The following is a 15058-nucleotide window of genomic DNA, read 5'->3' as shown; positions in this document are numbered from 1 at the left end:
TTGTTTGTCGTTGTTCATCAGTTTGGCGTTGCCAATGTCCAATAATGCTCGAGGAAGATTCTGAAGTTGGTTGTGATATTCTGTGCATTAGAAGTAAGGTATTAGAAAGTTGGCTGTCCAATAATGTTTGTCGTGGTTGTTCGTCAGTTTGGACGGCTTCGCTAGAAAAGCCAAATGAACTAAGGTATTAGAAGTAACCCCAATAAGATCGCAAATTTCTTGGCCTCACTGTCACGCGAACATTTCCAAATTGATATGTGCCACAATTATTATATCCAAAGTATTATACTCGCTATTTTTGTATCGGTGATAGGATTTCTCCTTACTCTCAATCCATCAGTCAAAATAAAAGACTGCAAAACTCATCCCCTATACCCATCACATTCGCATGCATGTAGTGAAGCAAAAATGAAGTGCCTCACGCTTCAGCCACCAATTAATTCATTTTGGTCATGATCGGATGGACATGTACATGGCTGTCAAGCCACCACACTAGCTCCTGTTTCCTGCATGAGATAAGGACAATCACTTCAGCAATCTACAGAAATTTAAAGAGAAGATACGGATGATCAGTGCATGCACGCCAATTAATCCATTAATGAGTGCATACGGCATTCTACCTGACAATTAAAATTAAGGCAACATTAGATTCCATAATTCAAAACTGTACAATTATTCCCACCCGATATACTCTTGCAGGAAAACAGTGCTCAGACTCTGACATGTCGTTGTCGCCTTACTGAAGAACTAAACTGTCTGTACTTAAAACGAAGTTCTAGTGAAAACAGTGCTCAGACTCTGAAAGTTGCGGATACCATACATCATCTACATACTGAAGTAACAATATATTGCATTGGTGTGGTCCAGGTGAATTACCTGGTAGCTTTGATTAGAACAATCTGCTCAGTTGGGTCAGAAGAAAGAGACAAGGCAAACAAACAATCAAGTGTAGTGAATCTTGCATCGGCATAATAATTAAGTACCGGTCCAGGTAATTTTGGAATGCATACTGCACCGGCAGCATAAGTATTTTACAAGATTCATGGTCCAAATTAAGTTATAAAAGCACCACACCACAGCCACATAGAATAAAGGTGCAGTTCTTAGTTCTTACACACCATACCGATAAATTTAAAAGACCGACCACGTCGCGGCAACTCAAGCACTACTTGAGCATGAATATGCATGTAGCACTGAACGCCTTTTATTTGTTTCAAATTTCATCTGATGGATGGATCAACATGTCGAATCAAAGAACCCATCCCAGCATGAAGTTGTTCTCGCCTCCTGGGGCGCTGCGTGGAATATTGTTGGCTGCCTCAGAAGGCAGAAACTGATGAGGATACCTAGCAACAGAATCAGTTTTGTTTTGTTAGTACATGGAACTTCAGATGAGATGCACGCGCCATGACTCGTGAGTTACAGCAGATACACGTCTGTTTTTCGAATTGCGATTACTTAGAGACTGTACCCGATTTGCAGAGTTGGTTCACAGTCCATAGCAGCTGCAGGGGGCTGCACATGAAGTGTGGCGCCGTCATGATCCGCGAAGGCGGCACCGGGAGCTGGCCAGGCGGCTTGTTGCAAGGTTCTGTAGTTGCTGCAACCTTCAGTCTCGAGCTGTAGAATTGGACAATATATAACATAGTAAACAAAGACACACTGTCCATGGTAAGTTGAAACGATCCGAAAAAAAAAATATGAATAAGTCACATGTATAGGTGTTCCACTAGTAAACAGATAAGGACCTTGTGCTTGAGTTGCCTGTTAATTTCTCCCAGGTGACGCTCCTGCGCAGTCCATTAGAAATGTGATATAAATAAAATACTAGCACTAATCTCTTGCGCGAGAATTATATCTCCAAGAAATACATGGAAGCCACCTAGCTATACGCAGCACTACTCTAGTTGTTTGGACAAATTAAATTAAGGATATACTAGTTAGGATCTACCCTAATGTGCATGCGATATGTCCTAGCTGGCTACAATGAAAACCAATGGCAAGTCATATGTGGTAGTAGAATATATACTAGCACTTCTCTAGAGCCACACCCACACGCCCATACGGCTGTACTGCTGCTTGATTAGAAAATTTGCGAACGAGTCTCGTTCAAAATACCTTTCTGCGAAGTTCCTCCACTTGCTCCATCATAAGCTGTGTCTGCCAACAATTTGAGGGGAATAATTAGCTGTAGGCACAAATAGGAAGTATATATATAACATAAGGAAAGCTAATTAAATCAATTGAGTTACTTTTTATATTGTGAACTAAGCAAAGCTAATTAAATCAATAGAGCTGCTTTTTATATTGTGAAGTTTTGTTTTGTTAGGTTTCTTTGGGAATTTTGGTTTATACTACATGGTACAAACCCATAAACTAGGAGGGCGCCTTGTTGATGGGTTGCGATTAGTCCCATATATTCGGATTGGGAGGGAATTTGAAGGGATTGGATCAATCCTGTCTATGGAAACAAGGTGCCCTAAGTTGCATCATTGTACTACCGAGTTCCACCTATTATGCCATTTAGAGATTACATGTTTCTATTCAATGGTGCCGTTTTGAAGTTTTTATATATACTACATTTTGAAAAAAATATAGAAGAATTCATAAATGTGTGAACATATTTTTAGGTAAGTTTTTCAAAGGCATGCTAGGATGCTGCAGAGTGGTGCCCCTGTCGTAGCATACCAAGAAAATAAATTGCATCCGCATGCTTCTCTTTCGGTCCAATGTTTGGAGCCTCTTCATTTAGCTCTGGTGGATCCGGTGTGTCCTGTCTTTGGTGTTCTCTGGTGGTTGGGATTGAAGTTGTCAGACCTAGCTAGAGATAGAGCATTTTGTGTGCGTTTGTGTAATTTAGCTAGTTTCTAGACGACTTTGTTTAATACGAGTGGTTGTAATCATTGTTTTATTTTAATATAATTCAAGCACTATTCACAAAAACAAATATATCGTAGCATGCATAGGTTATAATATTGTTTCCTTCATACCAAAGATAACGTTGCTAACCAAAGCTGATAAACATAATGTCTTGGAAATGCTAATACTCGACTTTATAAATGTGCCAAGATTCTCAAGCTAGCAAAATAAATAAGATCAGTTTTTGAATCATATTAAAGACCAAATTTTTTCGAATCTTCCTTGTGTGCAATTTTCTTTCAAAGAAATGTATACGCAAGTATTCCTCTGTTATAAATTATGTATTTCAGCCCCATAAAGATTTGGCAAGTACATAAATTAGGTGTTATCTTACACAAATTAACTTACTAATACTAACACTAGTGCTGTGGGGATACTACATATTCCACTGAAGACACCTCCCGTTAGCTGAGTTATATCATTGCATTGAATCATATGTCCACTAGCTCTAGAACAGAACGTTTTTATGTTCCAAAATATGAGGGAAGGGAAGACTTCAGATGTGAACCTTTCTCTGTCTCGCCTGTGACATAGCACATTCTAGCTGTTTCTCTAGCTGCTGCAATTCCTTCACGCTCAGCGGCCCAAGGTCCTCCCCAAGCAAGTGCCTTTTCAAATTATGCAACACAAAAGTATTATGTAAAATTTTTAGTCACTTAACGTGTACACCGTTCATACAGAATATAAAAAGGTGTACTTTCATCAAAGAGTGGATTTGGTTTCATTGGAGAGACATGATATTATCACATGTAAAAATATGACAAAACCTCTGAGTGCGCTGCAAAGCCTCGAATTTTGCCCTCAGCTTCGACATTTCCTGGTACCAGCTCTAAACAGAAGCACACGCAGCCTCATTAGTTTTATTGCCTTGACAATTTACCAGATCGTGTTTCTAAGTTTTAATGCAATGAAAGACAGCAGGAATAACCTTTTTACAATGTTTAATACAGGGAGAAAACAATTCTAGGTAGCAGAAGCTTCACTAAATTGTAGAATTAATTTTTAGGCATGCATTGGGAGCATGTTTACTACGCACAGCTACCATTGAAAGACACCAGGAATCCAGGGGAAATAACTCTAGGTTGCAGAAATTTCATTAAGTTCTGGAAATGATGTCTAGGCTTGCATTGGGAGCTTGTTTAGTATGCACAACTGAAGACCTATATGTAGTATATGTCAAAAGACAAACCATATGCAACACACTGTTTGTGGAGCAGTTTTAACAATTAGGGTTTGATTAACGATCATGGTTACTTGGCATTTATGAGTTTGAAGGTACCTCAGAATCTAAGAACAAAACATGAGATGATGATTGTTAGTTTGAAAGGTTCTACTGGCTGGCCGGTATGGTATTTCTGTAATTAAGTTCTGAAAACGAATTCAGTTTTCACAGTAGTAGGTTCTTTCCTTAATATAATTAGCTTGCGTGTGCTTGTAACAAGAATGTAAAATATTTATGACATTTTACCATGTTTCCTTTGTCGATCAAAACTATAAATACGTGGCAACAAAAATAATAGTTGATGTTGTGATACAAAATAAACAATCCATTTATATGCAATTCACCTTAAGTTTTTATATGCTCGGATTTCCATGATAAGATCGATAAAGAATATGTACTCATAGCTTTTTAGTTGTAGGCCGGGTAGCTAAACATTGGTCTTAAACTTGATGGTGGATAAAATGATAAAAAGTTTGAAGATCTAGAATATATGATTGTATTTAAGATATGATAAGAGCTGATTACACATCTTCACAAGAAAGTAAAGAAACAAAGTAAAAACAGGTATAATTAATTTTTGGAGGAGAAATGTTTTGAAATAAGAGGCGTCACGAGAACAATTGATGGTATATATTTACCTGAGTTTCAGAGAGTGTATTGGAATCTTGAGTATTGTAGCAGCAATGTTGGTACCTTTGTAATGTCTTTGTTATGCTGCAGAGAAAAGCTTTATGTAAGCAACTCATTACGATGAATTGCAAAAAGAAAAAAAAACTCGTTAAGATGAATTGCAAAACATGCTGAAAATGACTTCTATAAGAAAATATAGCACTGAGGATTTTTTTGGGTAATTGGTATCGAAGGCTTTCTTGGTTATACACTTCTATTTAGTGATATTGGTATATACTTATCATACAAAAGACTGATTAATTGCATGCGTACTTTCATGTAGACTTGGATTAGGAGTGATCCAGTGAACCACATTACGGATATGGGAGAACATTATTTTGAGGGTTCCCATCTTCATAACAATATCCAAGAAACAACATCATATGCCTACTAGAATTCCTTATGTTCCACAGCTAGCTCTCGATTTCCTACTTGTATAATATAAAACTCATTAAAGAATCGGTATGCTTACGTAACAATTTGTGTGTAACACTAATATATGCCTACGTACAAGAACCTACTTCCGCTCAAAAAAGAAGAAGTGAAGACTACTCGTCTGATTACCAATCCAGGTTCATCACAAAATTAAGTAAAAGGCTCTAATCTAAAAGCCATGCGTGAAGAAAAATAGAGGTACATGAACATAGAAAATTTTCAGTCCCCGGATATGGAGTGCAATGTTTAGAAATGAACCTAGCTCTTGCTTGGCAGTATAACATGGTACAAACGGGATGAAAGTTATTGTCATAGGTAAACATGCATGCAAGATTTACGGGTGGGAGTTAGGAGAACACTACCACGAACTCATGATTCCATAAAATCAAGGCAGAAACCTTTGATGAAAGAAGATTAAAAAAGCTTAGTAAATTGGTGATGGATATTTTTATAGAACTTTCTTTGATAAATTAAACATTTTTTTCTGGAAATACAACTTCAGGATTTAAATTCAAGCAAACGCGATTTTTCTACAACAAAGCAAACAGAGCTCAGACTTTTCCTCATAAAATAGAACACCTATTACCCAGAGACACATAGTATAAGGGATCTCCCCATATGTTAAAGAAAATTTGTAAGATGCATTGATTAGTATAGAGGCCCAAAATGCGAACAACATACTGTCGTATATAATTGGAATTTTGTCTCTTTGTCATTCTCAGGGAGAAACAATAATTTCATAATTCAAGTTACAAATGGATCGACCTTGCGTGAAGGGAAAATTTTCTTTTGGACAAAAGATAAGCAACTGGGACGTGGAACTTCATCTCCTACACTATATTATTGCAGAAAACAAAGAACTTCGATTTAATTGGATTATTAATTTAGATGTGTCGCATGCACAAACAGGCAAGCAAAAAGATTTTCAAGCAGCAGCTGAAAAAAAAACAACATGTGCGAAATAGAAGAACGAAGTGCAAGCAACATCCAGGATCAATAGAAGTCAAAGAATGATTAATGTCGCAGTAGCGCTCATGCATATAGGCAAAAAGGAGAACAAGCAAGGAAAAAGAACAAAAGAACTATTCTTCCGGATATCCTCTTGATCAAAATACCTTAACAGGAAACAAACAATATATATACATCAAAACCATTCAGGAAATGAAAGGAAGACAAGAACAAAGAGAAACGATCAAACAAGGGAAAAGGGTGAAAAGGAAAAAGGGGGGAATTAAGGGAGAAAAATTACCACCATGCTTTCAGCAGTCAACTTGAGAAGCTCAGAACTCATGAAAAGCAACTATATCTAAATCTTTTTATGGGTCAAACGAAGCAAAATCGACCTCATGTTTTCCTTGCCAAGCAAAGTGACATGAAATTGTAAAAGAGAATGGAAGCAGTCAGCATGCGATAGATCGGGCAAGATGGAGTGGTTTGCTGCCTGAGGTGCCCTGAGAAAAACAAGTATCAAGACAAGTGTATGGGCAGGATTCAAATGCAAGCAGGCGCTGGATCAAAACGGAAAGAACATAACTTCCTTTCCCCTCGCAGCCCTTATCGTGTTAACTCTCTACCTTCCCACCCACACACGATCCCCTATTGGTTCAGCAATTGAACCGTCTCTGACACACGCACGCCCCAACACGAAAGATGGCCACTCCAAGGACCCGGAGAAGATGGAGGAAAGAGGTGGAAGACGTACTACTCCGAGTGCCAGGAGAAGGTGGAAGAAAGAGGTAAAGGGGTAGGGCTCGTAGATCTGCTGAAAGGATGTCTCATGCTAGTTAAGGATCCACCCGGTTTATATGAACACCGCCATGTCCCTATGCACAGAAACACACGCACATAGCAGGAATAAAATAACATGTGTCGAAAAGCCCACGAACTGCAGGAGTAGCTCTGCTACTTGTTGCTAAAAACCAAGAAATCCCAGAGACGAGAGATGGAAGCCTCAAGAAAACAACAAAGCCAGGAACAGCAAATAAAAGAAAGAAGAAAGGAAGCAATCAAGCAAAACATCAGCAGATCTTTTCGTCAAAAGAAATAAAAATCAATCGCAGCAGATCTGCTTGCGGGAGTTCAAAATTAGTAGCCGTGCATGTGTTGATTAGTCGTGCATACCCAGCGCTGCCGAACTCGTAGAGCTTGCCGCGGCTGGAGAAGATGATGAGCGCGACCTCTGCGTCGCAGAGCACGGACAGCTCGTAGGCCTTCTTGAGCAGGCCGTTGCGGCGTTTGGAGAAGGTCACCTGCCGGTTGATCTTGTTCTCGATCCGCTTCAGCTCAACTCGTCCCCTCCCCATGATCTCCTCCTCTCCTCTGAGCTAGCTCCCTCACGGCCTCTGGCTGATGATCAGCTCAGCTCAGCCCCACCACAACCCACAAGGCCGGCCACAAGGTCTTGTGTGCAATGGTATAATGAGCTGGGGGAGGAAAGGAGAGCGGAATATTAGTGGAGACCGGGAAAAGGGCAGGGGCACTGTGCGATAGTCTGTAGCTCTTTTCACCCGTCTCTATCCATGGCCCAAGCTCTTTCTCACTCAACTTTAAAGGAGGGTAACTTTGTGAAATGGCACGGGCCAGTTACCCACAGGGTTTACCCTAACTGGGAAGCCCGGGCCGAAATGGGGGCAATCCAATGCTGCAGCCCCCACGCCACAAATATACAGGGCGCGATATCATGCATGATGAATGCATGTAGGCAAGAAAGACGGGCAAAGGGGCGATCTACCCATTTAGAGAGAACCTCCTAGACCTAACCCAAACCATGCATGTCGCCACCTACTGGGTCCCGGCCCCTTGGAGCACCAGCCCGTCCGGTGGAGGCTGCCCAAAAATAAAGAGGCAGGGAGGGGTGGCTTAAGCCGTGTGGGGAGAAGGTCTGTTTGATCCGATAATCCCAATTGCCCTAGCTTGGGCGCTAGTACTTGTGTACTGCCTGTGAATTATATTCCGGCCTTGCGCCGATTGTTTGCACGTCTGGGGCACCCATCCATGATTGATATCTATACTGCATGCTATTGTACATCAAATGGAAACTTGGATAGCGAAATAGGAGCATATGTTTGCTGCATTCGCGATTTGACGTTGCTTTGATTCATGCACTTCGGGCAATTGATTTGTTGACAGCATTCTAACTTAGGTAGGAGTTAGGACTCGCTTAATTAGCGATTCCTGATCTACTTGATTTGTTAGTTAATAGTGCCAAAGAATATACACTTGAGTTCTTTTTAGTTGGATGATCTAGCTACTTCACGGTGTTCTCAATTACGAGTTCCCACTTGAAAAGGACAGAACACTTAATGCTTGCTTTAATCGTCTTGGCGCATCATCCAGCTGCAGTTGCACATGTGTAGCAAAACAATTAACTTAAGGAAGTACCATGAGATTTATAAATGGGGGGAGCAACCATGACTGCCTTATTCATATTCAATGCCTACATAATTATTTATATATGTGGATAAAACACTTGTGTAGGTCAGAGGATCAATAGGCACTAAAATGAGGACAAACCGATTTCTGGAACATAACTTTTCTTGCAATCTAGATATATGTTATGATAAGAAATGGTCTATTTCATTTCTGGAAATTAATCATACTTTTTGCATCATTTGCTGAAATGTAAAATAAGTCCAGTCGGTTCGGAACTATTTGTACAGTTGGTTTTGGAACCGACTGCACTAAAAATCGACTATGACAATCAATGTGATAATTAATATGACAATCAATATGATAATTAATATGATAATCGATGTGATAATTAATGTGATAATCAAGCAACTATGGTAATCAATGTGATAATTAATGATTATCATAGTCGATTCTAGAACTGTCTTGCCATCCTTTCGAAAAAAATTCTAGAACTATCTGTAATACTCATTATTATCATAGTCGTTTCTAGATGTGGTAAAGCTATTATCATAGTCGGTTCTAGCACACAACGGACAGTGATGACTAGGCAAGACCGTGGAGCAAACAACCCACTATGATAACATGTCATCACACTCAGTTTTTCAAAACTAACTATGATGACTAATGGTGAACGGACTGGATTTGGCCTTTTTGTAGTAGTGAGTTAATTACCAAGCAAAAATATGGCGACTGAATGCAAGTGTAGACCATTTAAATAGATGAAAGAAAAACCTAGGAAAAGACTATCTCATAGATATAAGTTGTATTGTCCATGGTGTTAATTTCTCTGACTCAACAAATAGCAAGCATCTTTTTGAGCATCGCTGAGGATTCATGCTGCTAATGTTCAAGCAAAGTTATTCATTGAAGAGTGTTGGCAAGAGCAAACGGTGATAGGAGACACTAGAAGATGAGTGGTGGTATACGCGTCATTTGTTCGTTTTGAAAGACACTATAATTCATCTTTGTTATATAGTTTCAATAAAAAAGATCAGTGAAAAGTGCTTTCATGCTGCATCGAAACACATACTACAAAATTCTGATCCTAAACAGTATGATAGCTACCAATAGTAAATGTGGCAAATACTTTAAGGCCAAACTTGGTAGACGTTATTTTTCCCAATTCTTGAGGGAATCGATTTTTTTAAGTTTATTGCAAACTTTTATTTTATCTTAACACAAAGACACGCAGCTTGGTCTGCATGTTCGGTCATGACCGATAGAGTGTCAAGCGTGATCCAAGCCAAAATTTTATGTTCAGTAACTTAAGGTATTACTGACAGTATCCATAATTAGTCCTCGTTTTCTTTCCCATTCTGTTGTTGAGGATTCTAAGCTTTTGTGGTTGGGCCACGGGCGCAGAGCTTTACGCCTTTGTTGAAACTGATCAGAAGAGCAGCCTTTTCTGACACTACTAGGATCTAGTCACACCAAGGACAGGACGAGGGAGAGAGAGAACCTGATGACCCGTCCCAGGTGAGACGCGATAGGCAGCGCTACGTGTCAGCCGTCGAATGGCGCGCCTTCCTGTCACTGGAGCCATCAAACCAGTCCATTTTCCTCCGTATCCTCGCTCACTTTGGTCTCCTCCACCACCATCTCGCCCACCCGTTCAGCCAGGTCACGCATCCATACGAGCTTAACCTACGGCCAGCGAGCCAGAGAAAGATGGCGAGCGAATGCATGTGGGATTATGCTTGAACGTGCCGAGTCGGGGCACGCATTGGGATACGCGGCAGCCGTACGCGGATTTTCCTCGCCAAAACGACTGCGAGCGAGGCGAGGCCGCGCCTCCGGCCATAAACTCACCCCTGACCGACACCCGCCCTAGCTAGTACTAGGAAGGAGTACTGGTGCTACTAGGAGCAGGACCTCACGACAAATGGCCAGCACTGGTTGTCTCCCGTGGAACTACCACTCCAGTAAGCATACACCTCTCTGACGCACGCGCCTTTACCGTGTACGTACGTACGCGCGAGCTAGTTTTGGCGCATAGCGGCGCGCGCGGGGGAAGGCAACCATGGCCGAGCATGTTTGCACCAACAACCCGCACAGTGCCTGCCGTAATAATACAGGCAGCACACCGATAGATCCAGCGGGTCCGTGATACTAGCGTAGCTTTAATGGTTGAAGCTAGCTATATCGATTATGTCGTTTTAAATTTTTTATATCTTATAGTGAAGATGTGCTAAAGTGAGATCAACTTTGTGACCCGAGCTATCTCTTAATAAAGAGATAGTTTTTCAAAATTTCCTTTCATATATGTGAAATACTCATTTTTCTCGTCTTCACAGCTAGTAACTAGCTCAACCATTGAAGTTGCCTTAAGCGCGGTACCTATCAAGGTCTTGTACCATGTATATATATGATAGTGCTATTTTACATCAGTAAACTAGTATTCTATACCTAGCACCTAACCCATCTAATCGGACCTCTCAGCCCACCCGCACCACACTCACATGTTTGACTCAGCCCGCCTATACGCAGCAGAGCATGCCGTGTGCCCGCACGCTCGCACCAACGTGACACTACTGAACAAATTACTGAACACTACTGACACTAATGGACTACTGAATACTACTGAGCACCTAGTATGCCTAGTAGTTTAGTGTTCGGTAGTTCTAAGTCACAATACTGACACTATTGAATAAATTACTGACAACTACTAATACTACTGACACAAACTACCGAACAATTTTATTATAATTTAAAACTATTAAATATTGAACTACTGACACTGTTAAATCATTTTCAGCAATTATTCAGTTACTAACATAATTACTAAACAATAGAACTATTAAAAACTACTTAAAAAATTACTGAATAACAATTATTACTGAAAAATAACCGGATAACAGCTACTCGAAAACTATTGAACCAGTGACATAAAACGAGCGTGGTGCTGGTACGCGCGTGGGCGCGTGATGCGAGCAGCGCAGGACACGTGGAGCGTGTGGGCTGAGCCAGTGTGAAATAGTTATTCTATAGACCGGATGTAAAATAGCACTTTTATGGTGCCTCGACCGTTTCAGAGTTGCGAGGTGAAGCATGCATGAAGGCGCATGCATCTAGGTCATGCATGGAGGAACACGTTCGAGTACTCGTGCACTTCTGCACATCCGGCACACGAACACGAATCACGTACGTCACACGATCAAGCTGCAACAACCGGCAGTGCTACCCTATGCGCGCGCGTAGCGTACGCACTCGTCGCCGGGACAAGCAAACGCTCTCGATCTGGTCGCGCCGGTTCCCCACTCCCCAGCCCCCAGAACGGGAAACCTGAGAGCGACCAGTTCCTCCGCCTAGATCCCCCAGCCTCGATCGCACACCCATAACCTCGTGGGTCGCGGCGCAAGCGCTGCACATCCAAAAGTGTCAACATTCCTTTGTGCTGCACGCACCGCCAGCTTCAGTAAGAGCGCGTACGTACTACGTATTTCCATAGCCGGCCGGGTGCACGCTGCTGTTTTAAATCGTGCCCCGAATGGATCCAAGCAAAAGATTGGCTGCAGCATGACCACTCCCAGTCCACCAAGAAAAGAGAATAGATCGATCGAGCAAATGGGGAAAGGCTAGATCGCATAGAGATTTTTTGGAACGGGGCAGCATGGGTGTGACTTGTGAAGCAGATTATACTGCGCGATAAACCCGAGGGAGGAAAGGGGATGATATTTCTGGGCGGGTGGCCTGGCGTCTCAAAAAAGCAAGGGAGCGGTGCCCAGGCCAAATCCAATTCTATCGTATCATGCTTGTACGGCCTCACAGGCAATTAACTCCAGTTGCTTTCCTGAACAATTAACGTAGGCCCCGCCAAAGTTACACCAGCATATGGCTGCCCAACGTGTATGTATACTACCGTACAATTGGCGCGTACAACAGCTGGGTATACTTGAAATAAAGCTAGTTTATAAGGATGTATCTACATCTACTTTTGTCAGCAGATTTGTACTCCACAAAGGTTCTCCAAGATTTATGAGGATGCATGTAGTACGTGCCGAGATATTTTCTTCATATTACCTAGATGAGCTAGGCAACTTTTAATTAACAAGGAGAAAGGCACCTAAAGACATGCATAGGCGTGTCTAATGGCAAATTTTGTAGTTCCTAGAAATAGAAAAATAACAAGTGACAGTGTGAGATGACGTCGTCAACTGAAATAATAAAAAAGTAAGTTGGGTTTGTTCACTAGATTCTATACTATGTATCAGTCACACCATATGTTTAATTTGGAATATGCTTGAATCACGTGACCTTTTGACGAGTTGATCATAAGAGCATGTATATGAAGCAACCAAACCCAATCAAATATAATCTATTTTTTATTCTTATCGTGGTGGTTGCTTCATCGTGGTTATTTGGCTCCATCTAAAGAACCTTATCTAAATTTTTTATTGATACCACGCACGCGCTCATAAGTGCCTGTCTCACAAATATTGTTATGGGAATGAATTACTGTTCACAAAAGGGAATTATTGCGCATCCGTGTGAACAGTAATTACGGTGCTGTATCGCGTGAGTTACTGTAGCTCACGCACAGTCTTATCTTTCACCTTGTTATTTAGAAAGGTTATGTAGCATTTAGAGATAAGTTAGTAGCAAAATAGCATTTAGTATTTAAGTAGCAGAGATAAGTTAGTCTTATCTTCTGCCTTGTTATTTAGAAGGATTAGATAGCATTTAGTAGCAGAGTCAAAGTTGGCTCGGGGCGCGAGCGGGGTGGTCACTTCGGGATCTCAAAATCAAGGGACCCATATGTATCAGTAGGTCTTGAGTACAAGGTAGCATCAAGAAAAAAACACTATTATAGAAATTAATTTTAGAGACGGTTCGTAACCTGTTTTCATATGTGTTTAGCGCATTCGCCTGTGATCGAAGGCTTGTGAAACTAGATAATTTCTACAAGTGTAAAATAGACCGCATGTGGAAATAGATTTTCACAGACGGTGCACTTTAGCATCTACTTGTGGATGGATAAATTTCCACATGAGGGTGCCATAAGGATCCACCTGTGGTATGTATTTCATTCAAAAGTTAATAATGACAATTATTTTATTCCCTCCAGATTTCAACTCATTTTCAAGACAGATTTCAACATCACAGATTTCAACAGCATTTAAATCAACATAAGTCTAATATTTAACACAACTACAATAATATTCACAGGTACATCACAAGTCAAATATTCAACACAAGTATTGTTTCCTCTCATACTCACAAAGCCTCGGATGGCTAGCCAATTCACCTCCGAGGTCAAAGAATCTGCCACTCTTGTGAATGACTTCATACATGATGAACCAACACATATCACATTGGATATTTTGGATATCTTCGTCTTTGAGCGATGTGTGGATATGTTCTATAATCCGTGCTTGAAATGAAAAATACAACTAAAATAGTTAAAACACTACTGACAATGAAAGCAGAACCAAAAAAGAATGTGCAAGGGCAATGATAACTTATGTCGTTGGGGTTCGTTGTGTACCTCCCGTTTACCTAAGAAACTGATAAACATAGTATTCACAAAGAACAGTATCGAAACTTTGCTTATGACACTTAAAATAAAAACACAATGTATTCGTTAGTTCAATAAGACTCTTTGACATAAATAGTGAGATATAAACATTGGAGGTGTGTTAGTACCAGAAAGTGTGTATGGACCGTCATCGCATCCGGCTTGGCCATATCATGTATCCTATCTTTCATTACGTACCACTTGCAGGCTCTATTCGAATGCCAATAAGTAATTATCAATTCATGAATGATTCATAAGAATTTTATGTATGTGGATTTTCTTTACCTCTGTATAACATCGATAAGATCTTGGTAGGATGATGGGAGGAGATTGGCTAAGTCAAGGACCTCGAGTCTGCTCTGCTTCGGCATCAGCATTATTCAAATAAAGTGGTCGCTATGTGAATACTTATGTTAAGTTCTTGATCGACCAATTAAGTTGAATACTTATGTTAGGTTCTAGATGTATCAAACTTATTTAAAGTTATAGAGAGCCATGATATATTCTTTATCTTGTATTTCTAGTATAGACTTTCCTATGTAGCTTGACATATCAAGCATGCGTGATTTGGTCATTTCTCTTATGACCCTTGCTTTCTCCTTTTTACTCTTCCCCTTAATCTCGGGGGCATTAGCCCTCAACTTCACAACCAAGTTGGACTAGGAAATTCGTTGCGGATCAATGAATCCGACTGATAACTTTAACTTTTCCGCATCGTTAAATTGCATCTACAAAACAAGTTACTAGTCATTATCTTCTAAAGCATATATTGGTAGATATATGAACATAGGGGTAGATTATAGGCATTTACAGGTACCACACACTTATGAGATTGATGTCGAGTTTGTTGCAGCGGAACAAAGCATGCATGTCCTTAAAATCCACTA

At 40.6% G+C, this 15058-nt stretch overlaps 1 protein-coding gene across 1 annotated transcript; it reads right to left on the bottom strand.

Annotated features, from left to right (window-relative positions):
* Positions 1-973: 973 nt before the first annotated feature.
* LOC133917661 (MADS-box transcription factor 6-like) lies at positions 974-7564 on the bottom strand. Its single transcript, XM_062361540.1, has 8 exons — positions 7367-7564; positions 4780-4855; positions 3687-3748; positions 3428-3527; positions 2119-2160; positions 1749-1790; positions 1472-1620; positions 974-1346 (listed from the first exon to the last, which is right to left on the bottom strand). Exons 1-8 carry the CDS (start codon positions 7546-7548, stop codon positions 1250-1252), a joined length of 750 nt encoding a protein of 249 aa, XP_062217524.1. The 5' UTR covers positions 7549-7564; the 3' UTR covers positions 974-1249.
* Positions 7565-15058: the final 7494 nt, after the last annotated feature.

The sequence above is a fragment of the Phragmites australis genome, chromosome 5 (assembly GCF_958298935.1).
Source record: "Phragmites australis chromosome 5, lpPhrAust1.1, whole genome shotgun sequence".
Taxonomy (NCBI): Eukaryota; Viridiplantae; Streptophyta; class Magnoliopsida; order Poales; family Poaceae; genus Phragmites; species Phragmites australis.
This window is presented reverse-complemented; position numbering and strand designations above follow the sequence as displayed.

Bases quoted from the DNA above. Each gene is read 5' to 3' on its own strand.
- LOC133917661 (XM_062361540.1), bottom strand. From the start codon at position 7,548: ATGGGGAGGGGACGAGTTGAGCTGAAGCGGATCGAGAACAAGATCAAC. The intron at 4,856-7,366 runs GTATGCACGACT...TTTTCTCTGCAG, and splicing joins TACGAGTTCGGCAGCGCTGG to CATAACAAAGACATTACAAA. The intron at 3,528-3,686 runs GTTTTGTCATAT...TAATTTGAAAAG, and splicing joins GCTTTGCAGCGCACTCAGAG to GCACTTGCTTGGGGAGGACC.